The sequence below is a fragment of the Oryzias melastigma genome, linkage group LG3, assembly GCF_002922805.2.
Source record: "Oryzias melastigma strain HK-1 linkage group LG3, ASM292280v2, whole genome shotgun sequence".
Classification (NCBI taxonomy): Eukaryota; Metazoa; Chordata; class Actinopteri; order Beloniformes; family Adrianichthyidae; genus Oryzias; species Oryzias melastigma.
This window is the reverse complement of record NC_050514.1, coordinates 7,787,784-7,814,365: the sequence shown is the minus strand read 5'-3', so window position 1 is coordinate 7,814,365 and position 26,582 is coordinate 7,787,784. Positions and strand designations below refer to the sequence as shown.

Here is a 26,582-nt window from a genome sequence, read left to right as displayed (position 1 = left end):
GATCGAAGCTGATAAACTGTGTGTATGCGTTCATTTTATCAATAAAAGTCACTCTTCAGAGGTGCTCCGATGTTCAATTTATGGTATAAAATGGCATAGAAGTTTCCATGACGCGGCTCACAGGTCACAGTTCATGGCTCTGGGTCGAGACCCACGAAATTTGAGTGGTGACCCATGACATTTAAGTTGTGACCCACAAGATTTGGTCGTGCATCACATGATTTTGCCATTGCTGCAACTTTTTTTAAAAATACCAAGTACATTTTATAAAAATTCTTATAAAACCCCAAACCCCAAAAAATAAACAGCTTTAGGACTTGAGGACATTTGATGAAAAAAGCCACAGTTCCAAAGACGTTCTTTCCTTTTTATTCAAAGGTCTTTTTGTTTTATCTCTGATCTAGAATAAGCATGTAACAATTAATCAATTTATAATTGACATTGGAGAATACCTTTTGGATTGAGACATGCTAGGCTTATTTTATTACAATGTTAAAACGACCATTCCAGAGAACAACACACGTGATGCAGCAGAAACTGATCAAACATCATTCCAGTCCAATGAGAGAAACACTTTGAATTGATCAAAGTCATGTGACCATACAGTGTGTTAGAATGTTCTAATAATGATTATTCTGATGTGGAAACACAACAGTGGACTGAATTTATCAAACTAACACGTGAATGGGTTTGACATTCTTTCTTGTTAGTTTGTTCACATTTAATTTATTATATTGAAGAAGGACCAGGAATCTGGAAAACTTTGCCTGCACTGTTCAGTACCAGGAATTTATCTCAGAGTCACACTGGTGGAAGTTTTGGATAAATATGTCCTGGATTTATTTTAGGTCAGTGAATCGGATTGTTCAAAAGGAACCAGTACTGACTATGAATCGTATCGTCAACCACAAATTATGATGAATCTAACATTTTTTTTCAAATGAATCGCAAAACCCCTTATCTTAAAGATGTAAAACTTAATTACAATCACAGGAGAAGCGCTGCTCGTAGCGAGACACATCAAGTTTTCTTCTCTGATTCAACGACACATCATGATGAGAGCAGTCATCGCTCCATCTAGCTCTCCACCTGCAGCTCATGTCTCTGTGGACTAGGCGGCGTAAGGAGGCCAGCACTCAGCGGAGCTCCTCCAAATTAGGAAAAGTCTAAACTAAGAGGCCATCCTCTTTCCTATCTCTCCTCTTTTTTCTTCTCTGTCATTCTCATTCCATCTCCCCTGATAATCATTGTTTTTCAGCAAGTCACTCAACGTGTTTTACCCTCAAAATCGGACAATTACCGTAATTTAACAAATCATCACGACTGGTACAACTTTAAAGTTACAGAGCAGCAGGTGCTGCTGAAAGGAGTCTTCCAAACTATGCAGTGTTTCCATCATAGCTGACAGATGAGGTTTAAAACAAAAACCCTAAAGGAGGAGGAAAGAGGAGTGCATCAGTTCTAAGCAGTGTGTGAAATCAAAAACATAGTTGTACAATAAATCTTGTTGGAATATTTCATGTTTTCACATTAATCAAATGGCCAAACCACCAAAAAGCAAATTAGTTTCTCAAATGATTCTAACAGAAATTCAACCTTCTGTTCCTGACTACACAAACCTGGAAAGAACCAAAGGTTGCAGTTCATCCAATGACCACTAGAGGAAAGTTTCATTTCAAATCAGCAGAAAAATCAAATCTGAAGGAAAAACTTCAACTGAAGTGAAAGTTGAACACAAAAGTAACCAAAGAAGACAAACCAGTAATCCCAGAAAGAACAGTCTAGACCTAAACACAAGATAAATGAATGAAAATACCTGTCCAAAAAAGGAATCAACAAGGAATATACTATCAACTATTTAATCTGGAACAATACAAATAGATGTTATGTGTATGTGTGCCTGTGCGTGCATATGAATGTGGAGTTATATGAGTATTGGTTATATGCTTTATTTGTATCTTTATTGCATTTTTGTTTGTTAATTACACTATATGTCTTCGTTTAAGTTATCTGTTTGAAGAGGAACCCATTGAAAAAGAGATGTACCATCTCAAGGGGCTGATCCTACCATTGTTTAGAAATGTTAAATAAATAAAAAAAATAAAACATTACTTTGATGCAGTCATAACAAAGATGAGCCTAAAAGAAAACTAAATTTAAATTGAAATTGTTGTCACATCTGCATTTATTTTCATTCAGCAAATTTGAAAAAAAAAAAAAAAACATAAAACAAAAAAATAAGAAGCTTTCCACTGTGGTTACATTGATGCAATAAAATTTTCTGAAATGAAATGTCACATTTCCCCTTTCTGTTACAATTAGCAGAATTTGACGATGAAAACTACTTTACCCTAAAGTTTTGCATCAATAAATAATGGGAACGACCTGCAGAGTCAGATAAGGTCAGTTTCCATTTTTTTCCTCTGTGAGTCTTTTTTCCTTCCTTTGGATTTTTCCCTGAAGAAACTGGAAGATTTTCATCTCTGTTGTCTTGGACCGCGACTACCTTTTTTTGCATCATTGCTTAAGCAGCTTGAGACATGAAATCAATTAGAAAGTTTAGACTTTGGCTGCAATCTCCGAGTATTTGGTCCGGTCAAGCTACAATGTGTGATTGATTGACCAGGTAAAATAAAAGGAAAGCATACAGTTTTAAGGATCTTGTCATCATGTTGAAGATGTTGAAGTTGCAGAGCTAAGAATTTTTTATTTTCCTGTCTTTTTAAAACTGTGTCTAAATTAAGCAATTTTGTTTGTACAGTCGTATGCAAAAGTTTGGGCACCCCTGATCATTTTCAAGGTTTTCCTTCTTAAATCATTGGTTGTTTGGATCATCAATTATACTTAAATATATCTAAGAGCAGACACACAGAGTGATATTTGAAAAGTAAAACGAAGTTCATAGGATTTATGGAAAGTGTGCAATAATTACCAAAACAAATATAGGCAGGTGCATAAGTTTGGCCCCCCTTGTTGTTTTATTTATTTTATTACCTTCAGCACTAATTCTTGGAACACAAAATGTGTTTGGTAAGCTCATTGACCCTTGGCCTTCAAACACAAGTGAAGTAGATCATGAGAAAGGGTAGTTAAGGTGGACAGCTGCCAGTTGTTCTCCTCATTGCATCTTCTCTGAAGAGTGGCAACATGGAAACCTCAAAACAATTATCAAATGACCTGAAAAAAGATTGTTCAACATTATAGTTTAGGAAAAGGATACAAGAAGCTAACTCAGATATTTCATCCACAAGTTTCCAATGTGAGCAACGTCTTGAGGAAATGGAAGACTGCAGGCACAGTTCTAGTAAAGGTCTGGAGTGGCAGACCAACAGAAATCTCAGATGAGCAAAGGCGAAAGATGGTGAGACCAGTTAAAATCAAGCAATAGACCTGCTCTACAGACCCACAGAGTCACTGTACATCGATCAACTATTCAGCATACTTTGCACAAGGAGATGCTGTATGGGAAAGTAATGGGACAGAGGCACACATCCCACAAAAAGAGTTACTTGAGGTTTGCTAAAGCACTTCTGGACAAGCCAGATTCATTTTGGAATAAAGTGTTGTGGACTGATGAAACTAAAATGGACTTATTTGGACATAACAAGGGTGGTATGCATGGCAGAAGAAGAGCACATCATTCCAAGACAAAGACTTGCTATCCACAGTGGCCAGTGCAGGTACTGGAAATCTTGTTAAAGATGAAGGTCACATGGATTTCATTCAGTATCAGCAGATTCTTGCAAACAATGTTCAAGAACCAGTGACAAAACTGGAGTAGCCCCAGGGGCTGGATACTTCAACAAGACAACGACCCAAAACACAGCTCAAAGTCTACTAAGACATTCATGCAGAGGAGTAAAAACAACGTTCTGGAAAAGTCATCTTGGTCCCAAGACTTAAATAATAATATTGTAAATCTGTGGTTCGACTTAAGGCAGGCTGTCTTACCTCGGGCACCATCAAACTTGACGGAACTGGAGATGTTTTGTGAAAAAGAATTGCCAAAAATTTCTTCAGCCAGAGTCCAGACCCTCATTGGAAGCTATTTGAAGTGATTAGAGGCTGTTATTTCTGCAAAAGAAGAATCTACAAAATATTGATGTTATTTTTCTGTTAGGGTGCCCAAATTTATGCGCCTGCCTAATTTTGTTTAAGTAAACATTGCACACTTTTCATAAATCCTATGAACTTCATTTTACTTCTCAAATATCACTATGTTTGTCAGCTATATGATAAATCTAAGTGAAATTGCTGATCCGAACCACCAATGATTTATGAAGGAAAATCTTGAAAATGATCAGGGGTGCCCAAACTTTTGCAAAGGACTGTATTTAGAGGTTTTTTAAATCTTAGGATCTTAGTTTTAAAAGCAATTTTTAACTTTTTTAAAGCTATTTAATGGATTTATTGAAATATTCTCTATAATGTTGTTTTTTCAGTTGGATAAAGTTGTGCAGACGGGCTGTGTCTTCTCTCTCATCTGAGATCCTCAATGTCTCAACCTTGGGAAAAAATATCTGATGAAAAGTACCATAATTGCCATAATTTGTCCCTCTTGAAGTTGATGAAAACGAGAATTTGAGAAGTCATTAGGTAACTGAAGTTTCGAGATAATTTCCCGCTGAACATGGTTCTCACAGCATCAGCAGCAGCACCCTCCACAGCAGTGTCCTCATCACCATCAGCATCACCTTCAACAGCAACATCAGAATCGACATCTGCATTACCATCAGCTCGGCTGGTATAAAGGTTTTTCTTCTGATTTCTACACGAAAAGGCGAGAAACATGCTTCCCTTTTCAACCTTCAGAAGTGTGTAGAGAACAGCAGCACATTTTGATATTCTTTCTTGTTTTATTTTGCAAGACAGAGAGAAAAGGAAGCTCTACAGAAGTTTTTTTTTTTTTTTTTTAAAAACACATCAAGAAAGATTGTTCTCCAGCTGTTGTGTCTGCAGTGGTTACATTGCTCTCCAAACGTTGTGGGACTTTTTCCTCATCCAATGCACTCTCTGCTGCAGAGGGTCAGTTATTGACACCTGTACAGTTTTCACAGTAAACAAGTGAAAAAGAAGCTTCAAAAACAGCCAGGAGGATAAAAACTTTCCTCTTTTATGTGGCCTGAGGCCTCGGAGTTTCTTTTCAATTGATAAGAATCCCCAAGTGATTCTGCTGCTCAGCAACAGCCACAACAGAGACTGTCACAAACTGTACTCACTGCTCCATCAGGAGATCCAGACTCAGTTTGTCTTCAAAGGGAGGATGGAGCAGGAAGGAGCGCACCTCTATTGCACCCTCATCTTCCTCAGCTTCTTAACAAAGGACTGGAGAATGCAAATCATGCTGCTCCTGTCAGCAGCAAGTCCAAGTGGAACAGAAACAAACAAACAAAAAATACAGTCAACAAAGATCAGACGCTGCTTTTGAATCACTAGCCTTCAATCAATTCAGTGTCTCTGTAATCACTTTGTGGTTCAATCTCTGAAATGAAAATATTTCTGCAGCTGCAATAAGAGATTAAGACACTCTAGAGCAGCCCAGCCCATACCCTGACCAAGCCTCTGCCGTGTTTCACAATCTTCTTTTTCTGGCACGCTTCATTACTCATTACTTCATTTTTGCACCTGCGTACCAATACGCAGTTAAACTTAAGAAACAAATTCCAGTAGACCTATGATGCAGTGAGAATACTCTTTGTTTCTAAAGTTTGAGTACAAATACTCAGTTACACTTTTGAAAAAAAGACTTTTCTCACTGCACCAAATGTCTACTTCTACTTGAGTAAATCTGTGATGGAAAGTGAGTGTGTTTCCTCTGCTATACTAGGCTGCAGTCTTCAAATGGCATTGCTTCAATAAAGCCTGAATCCTTTTTGGAGTCCGGGGGCTGCTGGAGCAAACCCAGCTACTCTTAACCAATTGGACTTTGATTTATATTGGAGAAGCTGTTTTATTTATTGCTAATTATTTGATCTAGAAATTATGCTGCTTCTGCTGTGGATGCTCCATGAAGCAACTCATGGTCACTGCTGCAAACATTTTAAGTCTGGATTCGGCTGGATTGCTGCAGAAAACTGGAGTGAGGTTGTAGATGGAGGAGCAGTCTAGCCTTTGCTTCTGTTTGCTGATTTTTGAATGTTTGAACAAATTTTTACCGACCATCTTCTCTTTTTTGCACCTGATCCATGTTTCACTGCCAATAATCTGTCAGTTCACTTCCTGCTGTTTGCTTAAATGTTCTAATGTGTCAGTACAGATTTTCTTTCTGTTCTTAACAAACATACAAAAAACAGGGTCTCGATGTCTGTTAGAAATATAGAGCAAAGAGTTCAAAATTGTGACCTCTGACTGTTACCACAAATGTCAAAGACACTTTGCTGGTGGATATTTTATGACTTTGATATATAATCTTTTTCTGAAACTGGAAGACACCTACATCTAAACTCAAAATTCCATTTCTGAGTTTTTCTTTATTTAAATTGTTGTGAATCAGGAGCAGAGAAAAAAATAGGTTTGAAAAAACTCTTATTTGTGATGTAGAAAATATGCTGGGCAGACCACAAGGTCCCTGCTCTGCTCTGTACTGATGGATCTATGTTGAGAGAAGTAAGTGTTAACATGATGTGATCATGTGTGTGTGTAATTCTTGATTTTTGCATGTTTTTGGAACTGTACGTGCGTAGTTCTTGATTTGTAACTCTGCAATATATTTTGAGGATAAATACAAAAATTACGAAATTCATGAAAATACCATTTACACATGCACAACTTGAAATTTCAACACGCACAAATTTTTAAATAATTAAATTGTTATGCACACGCAAAACCACATTTATGCACAAAGCTGAGGTGAGACTCTTTTGACGTCTCAGAGATTCGTAAATAATTCTAAATGATGGGTTAAAATATTGCTAGAATGCTGGGTCATCAGAGTTTTCTTTTCAGCCGCTTTGAATTTGGGTTGTGAATAATATCTGGTGAAACTTGACATTTTCTCACTTTCCTAAACACATGGTCTAAAAATGCGTTTTGAAAACCCTCATCACTAAAGTTTCTCTGTTCTCATTGCTGCCTTGGGGCTGCACTTTACTTCCACTTGCAGACAAATAGATCCATGACCGTCTTTGTTCTGGTTTGAACTGGGATCTGGACTAAAACTGTACAACTGGATAGCTCCAAAATTGCTCGCCATTTTTTTGCACCATTAATATTAAGTTGGGGGTAGCTGTAAGCTGGCAGGAGAGTGTATAAATAGAAAGCTTCCAACAGTAAATTATCTCTGTTTCTAAAGGCAACCTGGCATCTTCACACATTCAGACAATGTGATAAAAGCTGACCATCATTTTACACAGGTTATCAACTGTACAGGTCATCCTGATATTTGACAGAAGACAGGAGAATATGGCTGTGTGTTGGTCTTGTCTGATACATTTTGCATCAGCAATGAATGTCGGTGGGAACCTGAAGAGTATCAAGTTCCAGAGCCAGAAATGAGGAGCAGCTCTTTTAGTCTTCCAGCTTTCTTGCCCTAACATCTCACCTTTCTAAGGGCAGAATTTTGATTCAGAATCAGTTCAATCAGTGAGTGCAGTGACAGAGAATGAAGGCTTATGCTGGATGAAATGAGGACTGTTTAACAAAAAAAAGCCAGCTTCTTTCACACTTCCATTCTTATATTAAGATTCCAGAAACGACTGGAGGGTGGAGCAGTTGGCTTTTCCCATCACATTTCTGTGACAATGCATATCTTCTGTTAGCCTTAGGTTTCATCAGAGAACCACATTAAACTTCTTTAGGGTAAATCACTGATGAAACCCTAGCTGACTCCCTGTCAGAATCTGTCAGAACCAGCATCAGCAGAAGATGTCAGAGGTTTTTACAGCACAGGGTCTGCGTCAAACAGACAATGAGCTTTATCCACTATTTACTGTGGCCTCTGACACTTTTACATCATTTCTCTCTGACGTTTTTTTTTTACTTAATCCTTAATGTCTCCAAAACTCTCCAGTCCTCCTGCTGGGATGAGACTATCTCGCTCTACATCTGCAAAACTAATTATGCTGCTGCGGGCTGTCGGCTGCTCTTCCTTCTACATGTTGGTTTCAGTTGTTTTCCTTTCTCATTTCTGCCAGTTAAATGGCTCTGAATGTGGCAGCTCCTCAAATGAAAGCAATCATCTGTCCAATCGTTCAGAAACCGCTGCCTTCACGTGGATTAAGCAGTCTCCTCAACTGGATTTCAGCGCGAGACAGAACAAAGACTGAGGATGCACGGGAACACAAAGACAAGAAATATAAATGTATTCATCATTTTTGGACAGAAAATATTAAATCAGGCTGTTACTCACATCAACACCAATTACTTTCAGACAAAATTGGGCTTAGACAAATTGACGTTTTTCCATTTTATCAGCCTGCAAGACTCAGATTCAAAGACGTTTAAGCAGATGTAAACACAAAACATACGATTCATCTGAGAACTGATTACCCGGCTCACACATGAAGCATCATCCTCAGCACCCACAAAAACAGCTAAGTCACTGTTTTCAGCCTTCAAATCAAAAGGGACCCAAAGCCACCCAACACAAGAGGCAGTCAAAAAAACCAGTGGCAGAAGACAAAACACTAAACAGTGATTAAACAGCCTTTTTCTGACAGTCAAAGCAGGAGTCATGAGAGGAGGGAGGTGATCAATTCATCTGTAAATATCTCTGAATCTTTCTGTTTCAGTCACTTTTTCTCAGAAACATCTGCAGGAAGTGCCGTGCTGCTTCAACAAATGGAAGCTGTGAGGGTTGGAGCCGAAAGGAACCTGAGAACAGGACTGAAAGACTCTGAACTTCTCCGTTCCTCGCACTAGTTGCGTTTCCATGTGCAAAATTTCCATGATCAGATCAAAGATCGGTTTAGAATAGAACTCTGCACATGGACCCTGAAAAACTTCATCAGATGGTAACAAACGTTTCCATGCGCCACACGGTTGATCAGAATAAATCACGTTGACATGCGCAGAACTGTCTAAAATACCGGAAATAGTCGTAGAAGAAGAAATAATGAGTTCCGTTGTAAACAACAAAGATCATGTATAGAGTGAGATGATACTCTGAGCGTATTTTCATTATTATAAATAATATTTTTAAGAGCCTGTTCTTCATAATTTTCTAAATCCATCCGGGAAATTTGCATATTGTCCTCACGTAAATATGTGGGAATAAGATCAGTCTTTATTCTATTTGGATGTGATTGGAAATATGAATTTATGTGATTTTTACATAGTTTCTCAGGACTGTTCGGTGCAGGAGCGGCATTTCCGCATTCAAAAGCCGCCTCCGCCGGCTCATACCGTCCCGACGCCACTCGGAGAGTCTGTTCTCCGGGAGACACGGTTCTTTCTCCTGAATCCAGCGGGTCTCTCGGGCAGATCCGCCGGACGGACTGCGGTCCGAAGCTCACACCGTAACAAAGTACCCTGCTCGAACATACTTCTCTGTCACTCCAAACTTCCTCATACAATACCATAGTTCCTCTCTGGGCACTCTGTCATAAGCTTTCTCCAGATCTACAAAGACACAGTGGAGCTCTCTCTGACCTTCTCTGTACTTCTCTATCAACATCCTCAAAGCAAATGTTGCATCTGTAGTGCTCTTTCTTGGCATGAAACCATACTGCTGCTCACAAATGTTCACTTCTGCTCTTAGTCTGGCTTCCACTACTCTTTCCCACACCTTCATTGTATGGCTCATCAGCTTTATTCCTCTGTAGTTACCACAACTCTGCACATCTCCCTTATTCTTAAAAATGGGCACCATCACACTTCTCCTCCATTCCTCAGGCATCTTCTCACCACCTAAGATCCTGTTGAACAACCCGGTCAAAAACTCCACTGCCATCTCTCCTAGACACTTCCATACCTCCACAGGTATATCATCAGGACCAAGAGCCTTTCCACTCTTCATCCTCTTCAAAGCCCCTCTCACTTCACCTTTACTAATCTTTCTTACTTCCTGCTCCACAACCGTCACCTCTTCTACTCTTTGTTCTCTCTCATTCTCTTCATTCATCAACTCTTCAAAGTATTCTTTCCATCTTTCCATTACACCACTGACACCTGTCACCACATTACCATTCCTATCCTTGATCACCCTAACCTGCTGCATGTCCTTCCCATCTCGATCTCTCTGCCTTGCTAGTCTGTACAGGTCAGTCTCTCCCTCCTTACTACCCAACCTAGCGTACAAGTCATCATAAGCTCTTTGTTTGGCCTTTGACACCTCTACTTTCACCTTACGCTGCATCTCCCTGTACTCCTGTCTACTCTCCTCAGTCCTCTCAGTGTCCCACTTCTTCTTAGCTAGTCTCTTACTCCGTATACACTCCTGCACCTCCTCATTCCACCACCAAGTCTCCTTATCAACTCTCTTTCCTGATGACACACCAAGTACACTCCTACCTGTCTCCCTGATCACATTAGCTGTAGTTATCCAGTCATCTGGGAGTACCTCCTGACCACCCAGAGCCTGTTTCAACTGTTTCTTAAAAGTCATGCAACAATCTTCTTTTTTCAGCTTCCACCAGTTTGTCCTCTTCTCTGCCTTTGCCCTCTCTTTCTTCATCTTCTTCACCACCAGAGTCATTCTACACACCACCATCCTGTGCTGTCTGGAAACACTCTCACCAACCACTACTTTACAGTCACTGATCTCCTTCAGATTACACCGTCTACACAAGATGTAGTCTATCTGTGTGCTTCTACCTCCGCTCTTATAGGTCACTCTATGTTCCTGTCTCTTCTCAAAGAATGTATTCACTATCGCCATTTCCATCTTTTTTGCAAAATCAACCACCATCTGTCCTTCTACATTCCTCTCCTGGATACCAAACCTGCCCATCACCTCCTCATCACCTCGGTTTCCTGCACCAACATGACCATTGAAATCTGCACCAATGACAACTCTCTCATTTCCAGGGATGCTCATCATCACTTCATCAAGATCCAACCAGAACTTCTCCTTCTCTTCCAGCTCACATCCTACCTGTGGGGCATACCCACTAACAACATTGAACATGACACCCTCCATTTCTATCTTCAGACTCATCACTCTATCTGACACTCTTTTTACCTCCACAACACTCCTAACAAACTCCTCCTTTAGGATAACTCCTACTCCATTTCTCTTCCCATCTCCACCATGATAGAACAACTTGAACCCTGCTCCTAAACTTCTAGCCTTGCTACCTTTCCACCTGGTCTCCTGGACACACAGTATGTCTACCTTTCTCCTCTGCATCATGTCCACTAACTCTCTACCCTTTCCTGTCATAGTTCCAACATTCAAAGTCCCAACTCTCAGTCCAACACTAGTGACTTTCCTCTTCTCTCTCTCCCTACGAACCCGCCTTCCTCCTCTCCTTCTTCCACCAACAGTAGTCCAATTTCCACCGGCACCCTGTCGGTGAACAGCACCGATGGCGGTCGTTGTTAACCCGGGCCTCGACCGATCCGGTATGGATTTCGTAGGTCTGATTCGCATATTTGATTTGGCAAGATTTTACGTTGGATGCCCTTCCTGACACAACCCTCTGTATTTATCCGGGCTTGGGACTGGCACAATGAGACCCTGGCTTGGGCCCCCTTGTGCCTACATTAATCTAAGGAAATAATAATCCATACATCAGTCGTAAATATTACCACGTTATGATGGTCGAACTCATAGCTGATACAACTTGCAATTGTTTTTTTGCTTTAACACAGTAAAGTTCCACAATTCCATTCAGCAGATTTCTGTGAAGACTCACTTATCCAGGATGGTTCCTTCGCAGAAAATGTGTTAAAAAAGCAACCTGCCTGGAAACCCTTTTGTAAGCCTTGCTGTCTGTCACTATTGTTAAGGATCTTTTCCGTCACACTGTTTTCACCACATCTCTCCACGGTGGTCCCTGCCTTTAGGGCCTGTGATGTCACAGAGCCTCACGACAGAAAATCTCTGCCCTCAAAGCTGTTGTAGTACCTGGTGGAACCAAGACAAACTTGCTTCCAACCTTTAACATTGTCAAAACAACATGAACTGGCTGCCATGTTCATTTAAAGTTCTCCTCTGATGAAAATCCTGTTTTTTTAGTTTTTAACATGACTGTGTGGCCTTTTTCTTATGAGAGAGAACAAATGCAATAAGAAATCCTTTTGTTTTTGCATTTCTGAGTATTTCTTCTTTTAAATCTCTGTCAAAGATGCTCTGTTTGAAATTAATGGGCCGTTGTGATGTCACAACAGCTGGGTCCAAGAGCACATGCACAAGCTACCAGATCTGCCTCGTCCAGCATGCACAAGTTCAGAAGAAAAGATGGCATCTTCCCACTTCTGTGCAATAGAGGGTCAATTCAGCAATATTAAAAAATAATTAATAAGATAATAAAAATAAAATAATAAGCAGCTGGACTGTTTCTTCTATTTGACAATGGAACAAGATATATTCAAATTTCTGCCACAGTCCTAGCACTCATCCTCAACTAAAGGAGATGCCAGTTTCTATTCATGCAAGCGTACCCACTCCTATGTGGGAGCAGTGATGGAGAAGGTGATTTTGGGAAATCCTGGTTGGTGATTTTAAAGAGAAGCAGTGGATCTAAGGATTCTGCATTACGCGCAGCTTTTAATGAGCTGTGTGATGCTGTGGGACCCAGTGGAGGTTCTACACTGAATTATTCCCTGGGCGAGTCATTTTTTATTTCATCTCTTTTTTTATTTCTTGACCATTTTACAAGAAATTGACTTTGTTCAAATAACAAATGTTTTTTCAATGTACCATAAAAGGGTAAAGATTACAACTAGTGATAGATAAATAAATAAAATAATTATTTTAAAGTTGTTTTTTTAATGCCATGTGTATAAAAAACATGTTTATATAGAAATATGTATAACATTTTAGCATAATTGTGCGTAATCTTACAGATCAGTGTGCTGTAGTTGTGAGTTAAAATGAAATGGAGCACCGAATGAGAGTGTTTGTGTTGGCTGAGGTCAGTGTGAGCAAATAATAGAAATTCCTCCTGAATGCAGCAATAGCGAGCTCTTAATAAAAAGCACATAAGCGTGGAAATTTCACACAGCACCTGAACGCACCTGAACGCACCTCGTGCCGCGGCTATCAATTAAATCTGCGCAACAAAGTCAGGGTTAAGCGTTTGACCAACTCCAAAATGGATGTTTGTGGTGATCAACAGTGGAGGAGAAGCAGAATCCATCATGTTGTGTTTGAGCCTCAGAGATGAAGAACAGAGACTCAGAGAAATATTTTTTCTGCCCACTAAATAGAAGTTTTACCTGCATTTGGTGGTTTTTAATTTAGAGTTCTGCCTGTATTTAATCGTGGGTTATAGATGGTCATGTTATGACTGATTTAAAAAAAAAATCTACAAAAAAATCTATCTGCCCTGGCACCCTCCTCCCTCATCTATCCTCTTAATGTGGGAGAGACCCGAAGCTAAACTGACCCCTCCACCCCTCCATTTTTCCTCACACCTGTCCGACAGGAGAGCATGCACCTCAGGGGCCACCAGTTTGCTGGTTTCAGGCTGTTAAAACATTGTGACATAACAGGTAATAGAAACCGATAGCACGCACATTTATTTTCCACAAGCGCTGAGCGCCCCGAGCAGCTGCCTGTATTGCCCCTGCCTAAAACCACTACTGGGTGGAGCTTTTGTGATGCTGGCTGTGCGAGTCTCAGCTGAATTTGAAATGTTTCCATTGTCGATACGCCCTCAGAAAACTTTATTCTAATAAATACAAGTGTTTTTTTCAAAATGGTGGTGTTTCAAATTTATTAGTGAAAATGTAATTTGTGCAATTTCATAATTATTGGAAACATAGCTCATGAAGCTTTTCATTTTGTCCAAGCTGACATCAGGCTCAAAACAATACGGCTGGACATTTCTCATATTGCTTGATATTCATTGTAGAAGCAGTGAGGATTTACGCTAGCAGGACAGAGCTATCAGACGGGAAGGGGGGATCAGGGACGGGACAATTCAGCTCAGCTCCAAAAGCCACGCCCCCACAGAGGAGATTTTGGAAACAGAGACTTCAGATCTACATGGAAAATTGCTTTTTAAGACATTTAGGTTGTGGGATTTCATAATCATCATTAAACACTTTTGGGAATGTTTTTTATTTTTTTATTTTTTTTTTTTATTGTCATAGGGGGACTTTAAGTCATCGGCTGATCCACCTCAGACGTTTCCTAGGAAAACTGTCAATTAGACTGTTCTAAAGCAGGGGTGCTCAATACACAATGTATATACATATAGCAATCGACCGGTTGATCACAAAGGAAGAGTGGGTAGATGAAGGGTCATCAGTAACAATGAACAAATAAATAAAAAAATTATAATTTATCATTATCCGTGCTGTGAAATGTATTTGACTGACAAACAGATCAACCAATGGGACATCATCTGATAGAAACATCTCTGCACATGCACATGAGCACCACGCCCCATAAGCACATATGGAATTTCTTTTCCTCTTATACTTTATAAAAGTTGTAAGAGTTCAGCATCAGTCCCCTAACTGTGGGTCATTCAAGGAGAACCTGGAACAGAACCTACACAGAAGGTCTCTGTTGTGCACGGATGCACTGTTGACATGACAACCACAAACACACGGGTTCAGTTCCACAAGTTGTTAAAGGAAAAATAACAGAAAAACTTTAGTATTGTGTTGTAATTGTACAAGTTTATCAAAAGGTATCCATTTATTCCAAATAATGTGTAATTTACTTTAAAATCTGCTTTTCATAATAAGTCTGTGTTTTAAAGTAAACAAACATCAACATTTCAGGTTAGTATTTTGTACTATATGATTTGAAAAGTAGATTTCATGGCAGAGACAAAGTGGGCATCCCTGTTCTTTTATTGAGTGTAATTTTGAATTTCACATTAGAAAAGATCTAAAATGAAAAATGACAGAATGTTGTTGAATACATTTCAGATAAAATAATTGTATTGCCACCCAGCTCTGTGACAAGAGCCCAAACATTCGTGTCTCTCAGCACCCTTGCCCTCTTTTAGCTGTTGATGGAGTCCACTCACCCTTTCAGCCATAATATCCAGAGGAGGAATGTTCTCGAAAAGGGGTCCACAGCTGCACCCACTGGTCCTGACTGGCAGTCGAGGGAGGGGGGTACTGTAGGGAGAAACAGAGAAGTCCACCATGAATGAACTCACTGCAGCCTTCAGCATAACTTCTGTGTAAAAAAAAGATCAAAAGCAAAGGTGTGATTTGAGTGAAAGTGCAGAAGAGTGTGGTGTGTGCACAGGCTTCAGCACCAAAAAACCATCAGTCCTAATGTTCCAGCCTCCATCATCTTAGCTCCTCCACCTGAGCTTGTAAAACTGCATTTTTTCTCCAACACAATAGGATCAGAAATATGTTATCTTAAAGTGACGCTGAAAAACTCATCCATGCATTTGTTACGTCTAGACTGAATTACTGTAACTCTTTACTAATAGCATGCCCGAAAAGTTCTTTAAAAAGTTTTCAGCTTGTCCAGAATGCAGCAGCACGATTGTTAGCAGGAACTAGTAGAAGAGAACACATCACTCCTGTGTTAGCTTCTCTCCACTGGCTACCAGTTGAATCCAGGATCAAGTTCAAAATCCTCCTGTTAACCTATAAGGCTCTGAATGGTGTGGCCCCATCCTATATTAGAGATCTCATAGTTCCTTACCAACCAGTCAGAACACTTCGTTCACAAAATGCTGGACTGCTTGTAGTTCCTAGAATTTCTAAAAGTACAGTTGGAGGTAGAACCTTCAGCCATCAAGCCCCTGTTCTATGGAATAAGCTCCCAGCTCATGTCAGAGAGGCCAGCACAGTTTCTACCTTCAAAACTAGCCTTAAAACATTCCTCTTTGGACAGGCGTTCTGCCAGGCTAGCTAGTAATCAGAGAATATTCCCTCTCATGTGGTCCTTGTGAGGCTAGATTAATAAATTAATATTGATGCGTTTAAATATAAATTTAGATTTTCTATCATGGTTATTATTCAGATCAGCTCTGGGGTTCTGTTCTCTATTCTCATCTACTTCTCCTCTCTTCTATTCTTTATTATTTATTGTATTTAGTTCTCCATGCTTTTGTTGGTGCAGTTCCATTCACATGTTGTTCTTCTTTCCCACTCTCCTCTGGGGAGCGGGAGAGATTTCAGATCCCCGGTGGATCGCCCACGCTCCCACTCTTGGCCGTGGACCACGCCCCCGACACCATCCTGCATCTCTGAGTGAGAGTGATTCCGGCTGGGTCATCTTTCCTCCTGGTCGTGGACTGCACTTCTGCTTCATCTTGACTATGGACTTCTTCTCACTTGTCCCTCAGCTCCATCTGAATGAACTCTTTTAGATACGTAGTTGTAGAAGCTAATCTTTCTTTGATAGTTCTGGTATCTCCTGTCCGTCCTGGGATAGGATCTCTCCTTCATGTGGGAATCCCTAAGGTTTCTTCTTTTTTCCTGACTCAGGTTTTTTTTAGGAGTTTTTCCTTACTGGGAGGGAGGGTCTAAGGGCAGGGATAACCAGTTTATTTAGTCTGTTTAGTTTTTAACTATTGTTCATATTTTATGACTAATTTTCTGCATATGTAAAATTACCTGCATGAAGCCAAATGAGTAAAATTTTCTTTGTTATTTTGCGCTATATAAATAAAACTGAACTGAATTGAATTGAACCTGCAGCACCATTTGAATCCTGAAGGAGAACTTTGATGTTTGCAACAACTCACTGACTTTCTGTGCCCGTGTCTCTAAAGCTGCTGATCTGTCAAATGTTTTGTTTCTTTAAACTATGAACTTGATGAAGTAGAGAGTCAATAAACAAACTGCATGCCAGCAAAATGCACACAAAGCTTACCCACATGACTCTCTGGGGCTTGAACCTGGAATGGCAGCTAATGCATAAAAAATGAGACACTGTAACGTAACAGCATGTGGATCTCCTCAATTCTCAGTGGAAAATGATTATAGACACTCTGCTGTTAATGGAAGTGCCTGAATGCGCTGCTAGGTTCCCCACGACAGTGAGGAGTATCAACAGCAAGCTGCTGAAGATCAGATACAGATTCAAAGTTGATGAAATGCAATAATTCTGGTCTCCGCTGAAACATTTTGACCCCTACAGGACTGAAACTGCAGACTCCTGTAAGACGCAGGAAAACAGAAAAGTGCAGGCAAACTCTTCTCAGCAGATGGATTATCTTTTCTGATGAATCAGAATCAATCAGAGTTGCCACATGTGCACAAGCCTGAGATTCTCCTCCCAAGTTTAGCAACATATGCATACAGACCCTCCCCTCCCCCACCACCACCATCAGTGGTTTGCATTTCAAAAACACTGTTTGCTCCATAATTCAGTTACAATGAAGAGACGCAGTTCTCCTCAAAACACTCATTAGTGAAGCAGAGAAAGGCAAATGTGTTCTGATGCCTCAGATCTGGAGGTGTGAACAGCAGCTCCCAACATGCCTGCAGGATCTCCAGTAAACTCCACGTTCAGAGATCTGAAGAGAAACTTTGAGAGGCACAAACTTCAGGGGTCAACACGTGTGAGACTGATTGATGGATGCTGCATTTCCTTGTAGCAGAAACCTAAAATGTCACATGATCAAGCGATCATAGTGTAAAAGAGAATCCGACTGACCTTCAAATACTTCTTCTTCAGAGGAGACTTATGATGCTTTGGGAAATGTCTCGTTTTGAGGCTAAATACGAACCCTTTTTTAAATGCTAAAATCCATATCATCCTATTTTTGTCAAGAAACCTGTCTTGTCCTCAGTGAGTTTATGAGTGCAAGTGGATGTGCAGGTAAACGTGAGGAAACTGAAAAGAACACTTCTCAAACCCGAATCTCCAGCTGCCAATGACTTCAAATATTTATTTTAAGGAGTTTGTAGCATCTCTCCAGGAATATGCTGTTAGTCATTCATGTTGTTGTACAGCACACATGTCAAAGTCAAGGCCCGGCGGCTGGATCCGGCCCTATTTTATTATTATTAATGACCCGATATGTTATCTTAAGCTTGTTTCTAAAAAGTACAATTTTGACAAAATATATTTTTATGGAGAGTAAAATATTGAAAATTATTTAAGGTTTAAGTTGATTTATTCTGGAATAATATTCCTGCCTTTTTATTATTCATAATTCATAATTTTTATAACGTTTTGCACAAATGTGTACAGTTATGTCCAAAAACAGAAGTCACATTAAACGGGTAAGAACACAGTCCTGTCATAGGCACTTATTTAGTAACAAAGTATCTGTTTTTATTAAGTGATTTCTGATTTTTGTCAGTATATTTTTGGAATGACACTTTGGGATATCATTTTGCTTTGTTGCTCGGGCCCGAGGATAGCTGTGTTGATTTGGTGTCAAAAGAGAGAGAGAGAAGAGAATGCTGCTGCGTTTTACCCATTCACTGACTTGTTTGGGATTTGCACAGAAATCCATCTTAAACTGCATTAATTTGATTTTATATACTTTACCTTTTCAAAAGGTTGCTGTTTTATTTTTATAAATGCATGCTGCGTTTTATTGCACCGTTTGTTGCCCAGATAACGTTATGCACATTCTATTTTGTTGTCGTTTTTTTGAATCCTCAAAATAAAAATGACATCAAAAATCTGATTTTTTTATTGCATTTCTTTAATTTCATCAAAGCAATGAAACATAGTATAATTGATTAATATTGTAAGGAAGTTAAACTTGAGGCGGCATCCTAAACAGAGTAGTCATGTGTTGTGTCATTCTCCACAGGATGTGCTGCAGGGAGAATATACGTTTAATCATGAAGGCTCATTTTGTATTTGTAACCAACTTAGTCATTTTGATAGTACGCTAATATTGCTTATTTAGATACATACAGCATGTGTTTCAATCATTGTAAGGCTTATATAAGGTTTTTAATTTTTGGCTCCAGACACATTTGTTTTTTGTTTTTTTTGGTCCAATATGGCTCTTTCAACATTTTGGCCTGCTGACCCCTGCCCTATCTGGTATGGCTAATTTACGCTTTTTTCAGTTTTCTTCATTTTGAAGTTTAGCTACTTTTTCAGCTACATGCTAGCTGTTTTGGCTTATCTAAGTTTTTTTTAAGGCTAATTTGGTATTATATCTGCTAATATTTTAGCTGGCTATCAGCTGCAGTGTTTTTAGCTATTAGCTTTAGCGTTTTCAGCTATCAGCTTTAGTGATTTCAGCTATCAGATTCAGCGTTTTTAGCTATTAGATTTAGTGTTTTTAGCTGTTAGCTTCAGTGATTTCAGCTATAGGGCTGCACGGTGGCGCAGTGGTTAGCGCTCTTGCCTCACAGCGAGAAGGCCCCGGTTCAAATCCCGGCTGGGACCTTTCTGTGTGGAGTTTGCATGTTCTCCCCGTGCATGTGTGGGTTTTCACCGGGGACTCCGGCTTCCTCCCACCGTCCAAAAACATGCTTCATAGGTTTATTGGTGACTCTAAATTGCCCCTAGGTGTGAATGTGTGTGTGATAGAGGCCCTGCGACAGACTGGCGACCTGTCCAGGGTGTACCCCGCCTTCGGCCTTCAGTAGCCGGCATAGGCTCCGGCACCCCTGCGACCCCGAAAGGGATGAAGCGGTCAAGAAGATGGATGGATGGATGGATTTCAGCTATCAGCTTCAGCGTTTTTAGCATAGACATAACTATACGAATCATCTCTGACGTCACCCATTGACTTCCACAGTCCCTGAAATGAAGCCTGAATATTCAGCTCATGGCCGCAGCCATATTAGCTGGACTTAACTCCGCCCCAAATGGACGTTCCAAATATGGAGTAAAGAGGCGGGACCGAGTTGACTCGCTTTTCCCCTGGTTTGTTTTAGTTCACGCCCACAGCCTCTGACGCTCAACTCCGGTGCCTCAATGCTAACGGCTAACGGCTTCAATTCTCCAACAAAGCAGCGCTGCGGTGGATTATTTACATCATGAATCTTTACAGGTAAGTACTTGGTGTTATACACACAATATATAAAATGGTGGAAGTGACTTTTAGACAACATAGAAAATGTATTTTCTTGTTGTAGGTGTGGAGTAGGGCTGTGGATCATTGCTTAGGGTGGCAATCAAAGTCAAGTCATAAATCAAGCTCAACGATTCACGAATCGAACCACGATTCTTACTCTTTAATATGTTTATTGCTATGTGTATGTCTATTTATTCTATGGATGCTAATTTAAATTATTTGTATCAAATCACCACCATTTATGCCTTTATTTGGAACAAGAGACCGGAATCACCAAAACCGATAAAAAAAACACAAATATTGTAGGAAAAATAGCTGTTCCATTTCTGCCCGGTGGTCCTAACGGAACATGCAAGCTATAACCCCAAAGTGAACTTCAGAATTAATGATGTTTTCGAGTATTTAGTCCAAGGAATATGAGCTAATGTTTCAGACTTTGAGTTGGAAGAGGTACTAGGTCGCCGTGACATTTCTCAATTCCAGCGTCCAGAAAAGTGTCTAAAACAAATGGTCTGACAAAAGTTTCCAGGAAAGATAAGAAGGAAAACCAGATGTGGTGTTGGATCGACTGTTGTTGACGAAGATTCCTCTGGTAGGATTGCCAAAGATGGATTGTTAAGGCGGTGTGTGTGTGCTTTCTTCAACAAAATCTGACTGGTTACGCTGGAAGATTTCTCTGACTTTATTCATGAATAAACAGACCCACTGAGCCAAGCAGAGTTCGATTTTTCATTTTACGTTGACTCATTTTTCCTCAACAATATTCAAATAGAAAGAAATTTTGTTTGTCATTTTAAAATTTTCTCTCTTTTTTGTCAACCTTCTGATCAAGTTCAGCAGTAACATAACAAAGGATAACAATCACTGCTGTTGTTTATCATTTAACGACATAACCTGAACATTTTCTCCACAGTATTCTATCCTCAAAGTTCTTGAACATTTTACGTTCTTTCATACGGACGTACAGAGTCCGTATGAAAAAAAGTATATTTTTTTCCGCAGCAGAATCAGCTGATTCACGTTGATTACATTCGCCTTTCAGCAGCATGATGCTGTGTTTCTCTGCTTCAGAATAAGCTGGAGTTTCGTTAATTGTGTCAACTGTGTTGTGTTGCAGTAATTTCACAATGAGTGTCTTAAAAAAAAAGGTCTATACTGCACCCTACTTCTGTGGATGCACTTGCTGTTCTGTTGATGAAAATAAAGAGATTAACAACAGGTTATGGGCACAGGACGTGAATAATAAGCTAACACAGTTTTTTCTGGGGTTTGGTAGACAGTATTGTGGGTCTCACAATGGAAGATAAGCTATTTATTGACAAGTTGAGCGGACCAGAAAACTGGGCAACGTGGAAGTTTCAGATGGAACATTTCCTGAAAGCTAAAGGACTGTGGGGCATGGTAATGGAGACAGAGGCATTAGCTCAAGCTCGAGGAGAATGTGAGAAGCGGAAGGAAAAGGCTTTCTCCGTGCTGGTACTTAATGTAAGTACACCCCAGTTGTGCCTGATTACAAGCTGTCAGACACCAAAAGAAGTGTGGACCACACTAAGAGGACATTTTGAAAGAGATACTTTGGCAAACAAACTGTTCCTGAAGAAAAAATATTTCCGATGTGAAATGAAAGAAGGGGAAAGTTTGAATGAGCATTTAAAAGGAATGAAGGAACTTACTGATCAATTAAGAGCAATAGGTGCTGTAATTGAAGAGGAAGATCAGATTGTAACACTGCTGGGGAGTTTGCCATCAAGTTATACAACAATAGTTACAGCTCTTGAAACAAAAATGGACACTCTGACTATGGCGTTTGTTCAGCAAGCATTGATAAATGAAGCACAAAAGTGAATGAATGCTAATGCTAACTCCAGCTGTGCTGCATCAAGTAGTGCATCAGTCATGCCCACACAAACACGTGGAGAAATGCAGGCCAACTGTAAGGGGAGCTGAAAGAAGCTCTTGGAAGTGTTACAAGTGTGGTAAGGAAGGTCACATAAAGTGTGACTGTCCAAGCTGGAAAAAGAGAAACAAAAACCACAACGCCAAAAGCATGATATGTGAAAATGCAGGAGACTCATCTGAGAGCGCATTCATGCTGAAGAGGAAAGTACATCTGACAGACCACAACAATCGGTTTGGCTGATTGATTCTGGAGCATCAAAGCACAGAAACGCAGTCTGTGAAACTTGGTGATGGCAGGGTGGGTGAAGCCCGAGGACTTGGCAATGTCAAAATGAGAATGACATTCAAAGTGAGCAAAGTGAAAAATGCTACTATGTTTGATGTTCTTTATGTTCCAAAACTTTCTGGAAATCTTTTCTCATTGGGAGCAGCAACAAAGAAAGGAAATGTCATACAGTTCAAAAGGTCACATTGCTACATAGGTGGTGAAGATGGAACTCTACAAGGAATGGGAACACAAAGAGCTGACGGTCTGGACCAGCTGGATGTGGAAGGAGCTTCACCTACACAGCATGCTGCAACAGGTGCATCAGTAGCAGCTCGCCTTTGGCACCAGCGCCATGGTCACACCACTAAGCTGAAAGAATTGAAAGGCTTAGTGAAAGGAGTAGACTACTCTGCAGAAAAGGAACCTTGTTTCTGTGAGGGCTGTGCAGAAGGCAAGTTGGCGAGAAAACCATACAAGCCAGGGGGAAAAATTTGCTCCAAATGCAAGATGCATCTGATTCATAGTGATGTCTGTGGACCCATGCAGACTGAATCTATTGGAGGAGCAAAGTACTTTGTAACTTTTATGGATGACTACTCTGGATGCTGTAAAGTGCACTTCATGAAACACAAAAATGAGGTCCTCAGCAGATTCAAGGAGTTTGAAAAGACCTGCTCAAATGAATGTGGAAGAAGAGTAATACGACTGAGGACAGACAATGTTGGTGAGTACACATCAAAAGAGTTTCAAGAATATTTGAAGACTCAAGGCATTCACCATGAGATGACTGTACCTCACTCACTTCAGCTAAATGGTGTTGCAGAAAGAAAAAACAGAACACTGGTGGAAGCAGCGAGAAGCATGTTGTCCTATGCTAAGTTACCAAAGATGTACTGGGCAGAGGCTGTGGCAACTGCAGCATACATACAGAACAGGCTGCCCACACCTGTTCTGAAGAAAGAGACACCTCACCAGCAATGGTGTGGCAAAAAAACAGATCTCAGTCATATGAGAGTGTTTACTTGTGCATATGTACCGGATAAAGAGAGGAGAAAACTTGAAAAGAAAGCTGTTAAACTCAGGTTTGTGGGATATGCAAACAATGCAAAAGGCTATTGTCTGTCTGATGAAAAGAGAAGACAGATCTTGATTCGTCGGGATGTGATTTTCAATGAATCAGACCTTGACCAAAACCAGGAAGAAGAGGTCTTCTCTTCAGAAAACGAAGTAACCATGAACACAGCGGAAAAAGAAACACAGGACAATAAGATAACTCTTGAGGACACTGCAAAAAGGGGAGAAAGACTTCGGAAAGCACCAAAGAGATATGGATATGATTAGTACGCTGATGTGATGACTGTTGATCATTATGGTAATGTATGTTGTCTCACAGAACCAAGTACCCTGAAAGGAGTATTGATGAGTCCCAATGCAAAAGAATGGCAGGATGCAGCTGATTTAGAATATCAGTCACTTTTGGAAAACAACTTGGTGGAGTTACCAAAAGACAAAAGACTCATAGGATCCAAATGGGTGTTCAAAATCAAGCATCAAAGTGATGGAGAAGTGGAGAGATACAAGTGCAGACTTGTTGCCAAGGGATACTCACAGTTGTATTGTTCTGACTATGATGAAACTTTTTCACCTGTGGAGCAATTCAGTTCAATCACTACATTACTGTCATTTGCCATCCAGAATAACCTACATGTGCACTAGATGGATGTAGTAACTGCATTCCTAAATGGACATTTGGAGGAAGAAATCTACGTGGAGCAACCAGAGGGGTACATCAAACCAGGGGAGGAACACCTGATGTGCAAACTGAAAAAAATCAATCTATGGACTAAAACAGTCTCCTCGTTGTTGGAGCAAAGCATTCACAGAGTTCATGAAGGACCTTGGAATCAAACAAAGCACAGCAGACCCCTATGTCTTTGTGAAGTCTTCACCTGAGTTGGAAATACTTGCTGTTTATGTGGATGACTTGATCTTGATAACAGTGTCAACTGAGAGCATGAAAAAGCTGAAACTGGCTCTCGAGAAACACTGCAGAATGAAATACATGAGAGAGTTGTCTTACATTCTTTTTTTTTTTTTTTAAACTCAATTTTTATTGTGTTTTCCAAGTATCCACAACTAGCAGTCCCAACAACCCAAAAACAATGTATACACACATGAAATACCAGGCAAAGCTGTAAAAAAAATAAAAAAAATATATATATATATAATAATAATAATACAAAATAAATTAACTAATATATATGACAACCAAAAGCAACTACAAAAAAGAAAAGGGAGGGCGGGGTGAGGTGTAACAGATAAAGAGTAGTTATTTTAGTTTAAATACATTTCTTACGGTGTAGGAGTCTTTTGATGTAGATCTACAAATTGATTCAATTTTTTCCATCTTTTATTGAACAGGTCACTTTTTAATTTTAATTGAAATGTCAATTTTTCCGTTTCGTAAATGGTCCTGATGATGTCAAGCCAGTGATTCATTCCCGGAGGGTCTTCTTGATGCCATTTCTTTGTTATCGCTTTTTTGGACGCCAAAAGTAAAATCCTTGTTAAATAAAGATCTTCGACGGGTACAGAGTCTTCAATATTCCCCAGGTAATGAACAGTGAATGTGTTTGGCAGATGATATCCCAATATGTTTTTAGTGGATTTGATTACCATAGCCCAGAAAGATTTTAGTTCTGGGCAAGACCAAAAGATGTGTGTGTGGTTCCCCTCATAGCTTCCACATTGTCTCCAACAGGATTGTGGAGTTTTTAACTTTTTATTTTTTATTTGAGGGGTTATAAAATATCTGATCAGGTTCTTCCACGCAAACTCCTTCCATATTTGTGAGTTGGTAGAAGAACACTGTGTGAAACACATTTTGTACCACTCCTCTTCTGTAATTTTTATATTAAGTTCTGATTCCCATTTACTTTTGATATATAATGTTGAATTTTTTCTATTTTCCACCAGGGACTGGTAAAATGTTGAGATAAGTCTAATTTTATTATTTTTATATACATCTGACAAAACTTTGATTATACTGTAACTTTTGTCATCTGCATTAACTTTAATTTCTTTTGTAAAATAATCTTGGATTTGTAAATATCTAAAAAAATCTTGGTTTTCCACACCAAATTTATTCTTTAGTTCCCTAAAACTAAGAAGTTTCCCCTCCTTTATGATAGTGCACCAGGCAGTTATGCCTTTGTCCAACCACCGTTTAAAAGTGAGGTCATATTTATTTGCGTGAAAATTAGCGTCAAAAGCAATCCAGTTAAGTATTTTACTATAATTTGGCAGTTTGTATTCTTTGACTACCTTCTTCCATATATTTAGTGTGAAGGAGGTGATCGAATCCATGGTCTTTTGGTTGTTTTCAGTTAATTTAGTCCCACCTAAGACTGTCTGGATTGGTATATCTATGCATTTCATTTCCATTTCTTTCCATCTCGCTTGATATTCTTGGTTACACCAACAGGCTAATGGTCGAAGCTGTGCTGCATAAAAATATTCTTTTAAGTTTGGAAGTCCCAGTCCTCCCTTGTTTTTTGGTAACTGAATGGTGGAGAATCTCACCCTCGGTTTTTTCCCATTCCAAATAAACCTTGATATATTTTTATCCCAAATGTTAAACTTATGTTGTGGTATTTTTATTGGTAAGGCTTGAAATAAATATAAAAATTGTGGGATGATGTTCATTTTAATTATTTTGATTCTTGAAGTAAGATCTAGGTGGTAAGTTGTCCATCTTAACAAGTCATTTTGCATATTTTGTTCAAACTTTTCGAAATTTGCTTCAAACAGTTTTCCAGTCTCCCTAGTAAGTGTGATACCAAGATATTTTATAGTTTTGCTATCCCAGTTCAAATTATAATTTTCTTGAATGTGTTTGTTTGGTGTGTAATTTAATGTAAGAATTTGTGTTTTTTCAATTTTGATTTTATATCCCGAGTACTGACTGAATGTTTTCAAAAAAATCATTAAAATAGGGAGCTCTTTGTCTGGGTTTTTCAGGAAAATAATCACGTCATCTGCAAAAAGGCCAATTATCTGTTTCTGGTTTCCTATCTCTATCCCCTCCAGATCATCATTTTGACGAAGGGCTTGTGCTAACGGTTCAATATATAAAGCAAAAAGTATTGGGCTTAAGCAGCAGCCTTGTCTGGTGCCCCTTTCTAGTTTTATTCTGTTGGACAAGTGTCCATTTACTTTAATTCTTGCAGTTGGAGATTTGTATAGCGCTCTGATAATTTTAGTAGAGTTCTCATCAAATCCAAATTTCTGAAGAACCAAAAATAAAAATTGCCAACTCACACTGTCGAAGGCTTTTTCAGCATCAAGACTAACAAGTGCTGATTTGAATCCCCTCTTTTCTATATGGT

General features: G+C 39.5%; 1 protein-coding gene across 1 annotated transcript in view; it reads right to left on the bottom strand.

The window, feature by feature from the left end:
• Positions 1–26,582, bottom strand: part of LOC112160641 (SH3 and multiple ankyrin repeat domains protein 2) — a 531,836-nt gene that overhangs the window by 455,643 nt on the left and 49,611 nt on the right. The window contains exon 3 of the mRNA XM_036217187.1: positions 15,090–15,183. Coding sequence (XP_036073080.1) covers positions 15,090–15,101 — 12 coding nt within the window. The 5' untranslated portion in view covers positions 15,102–15,183. The remainder of the gene's footprint in view (positions 1–15,089; positions 15,184–26,582) is intronic.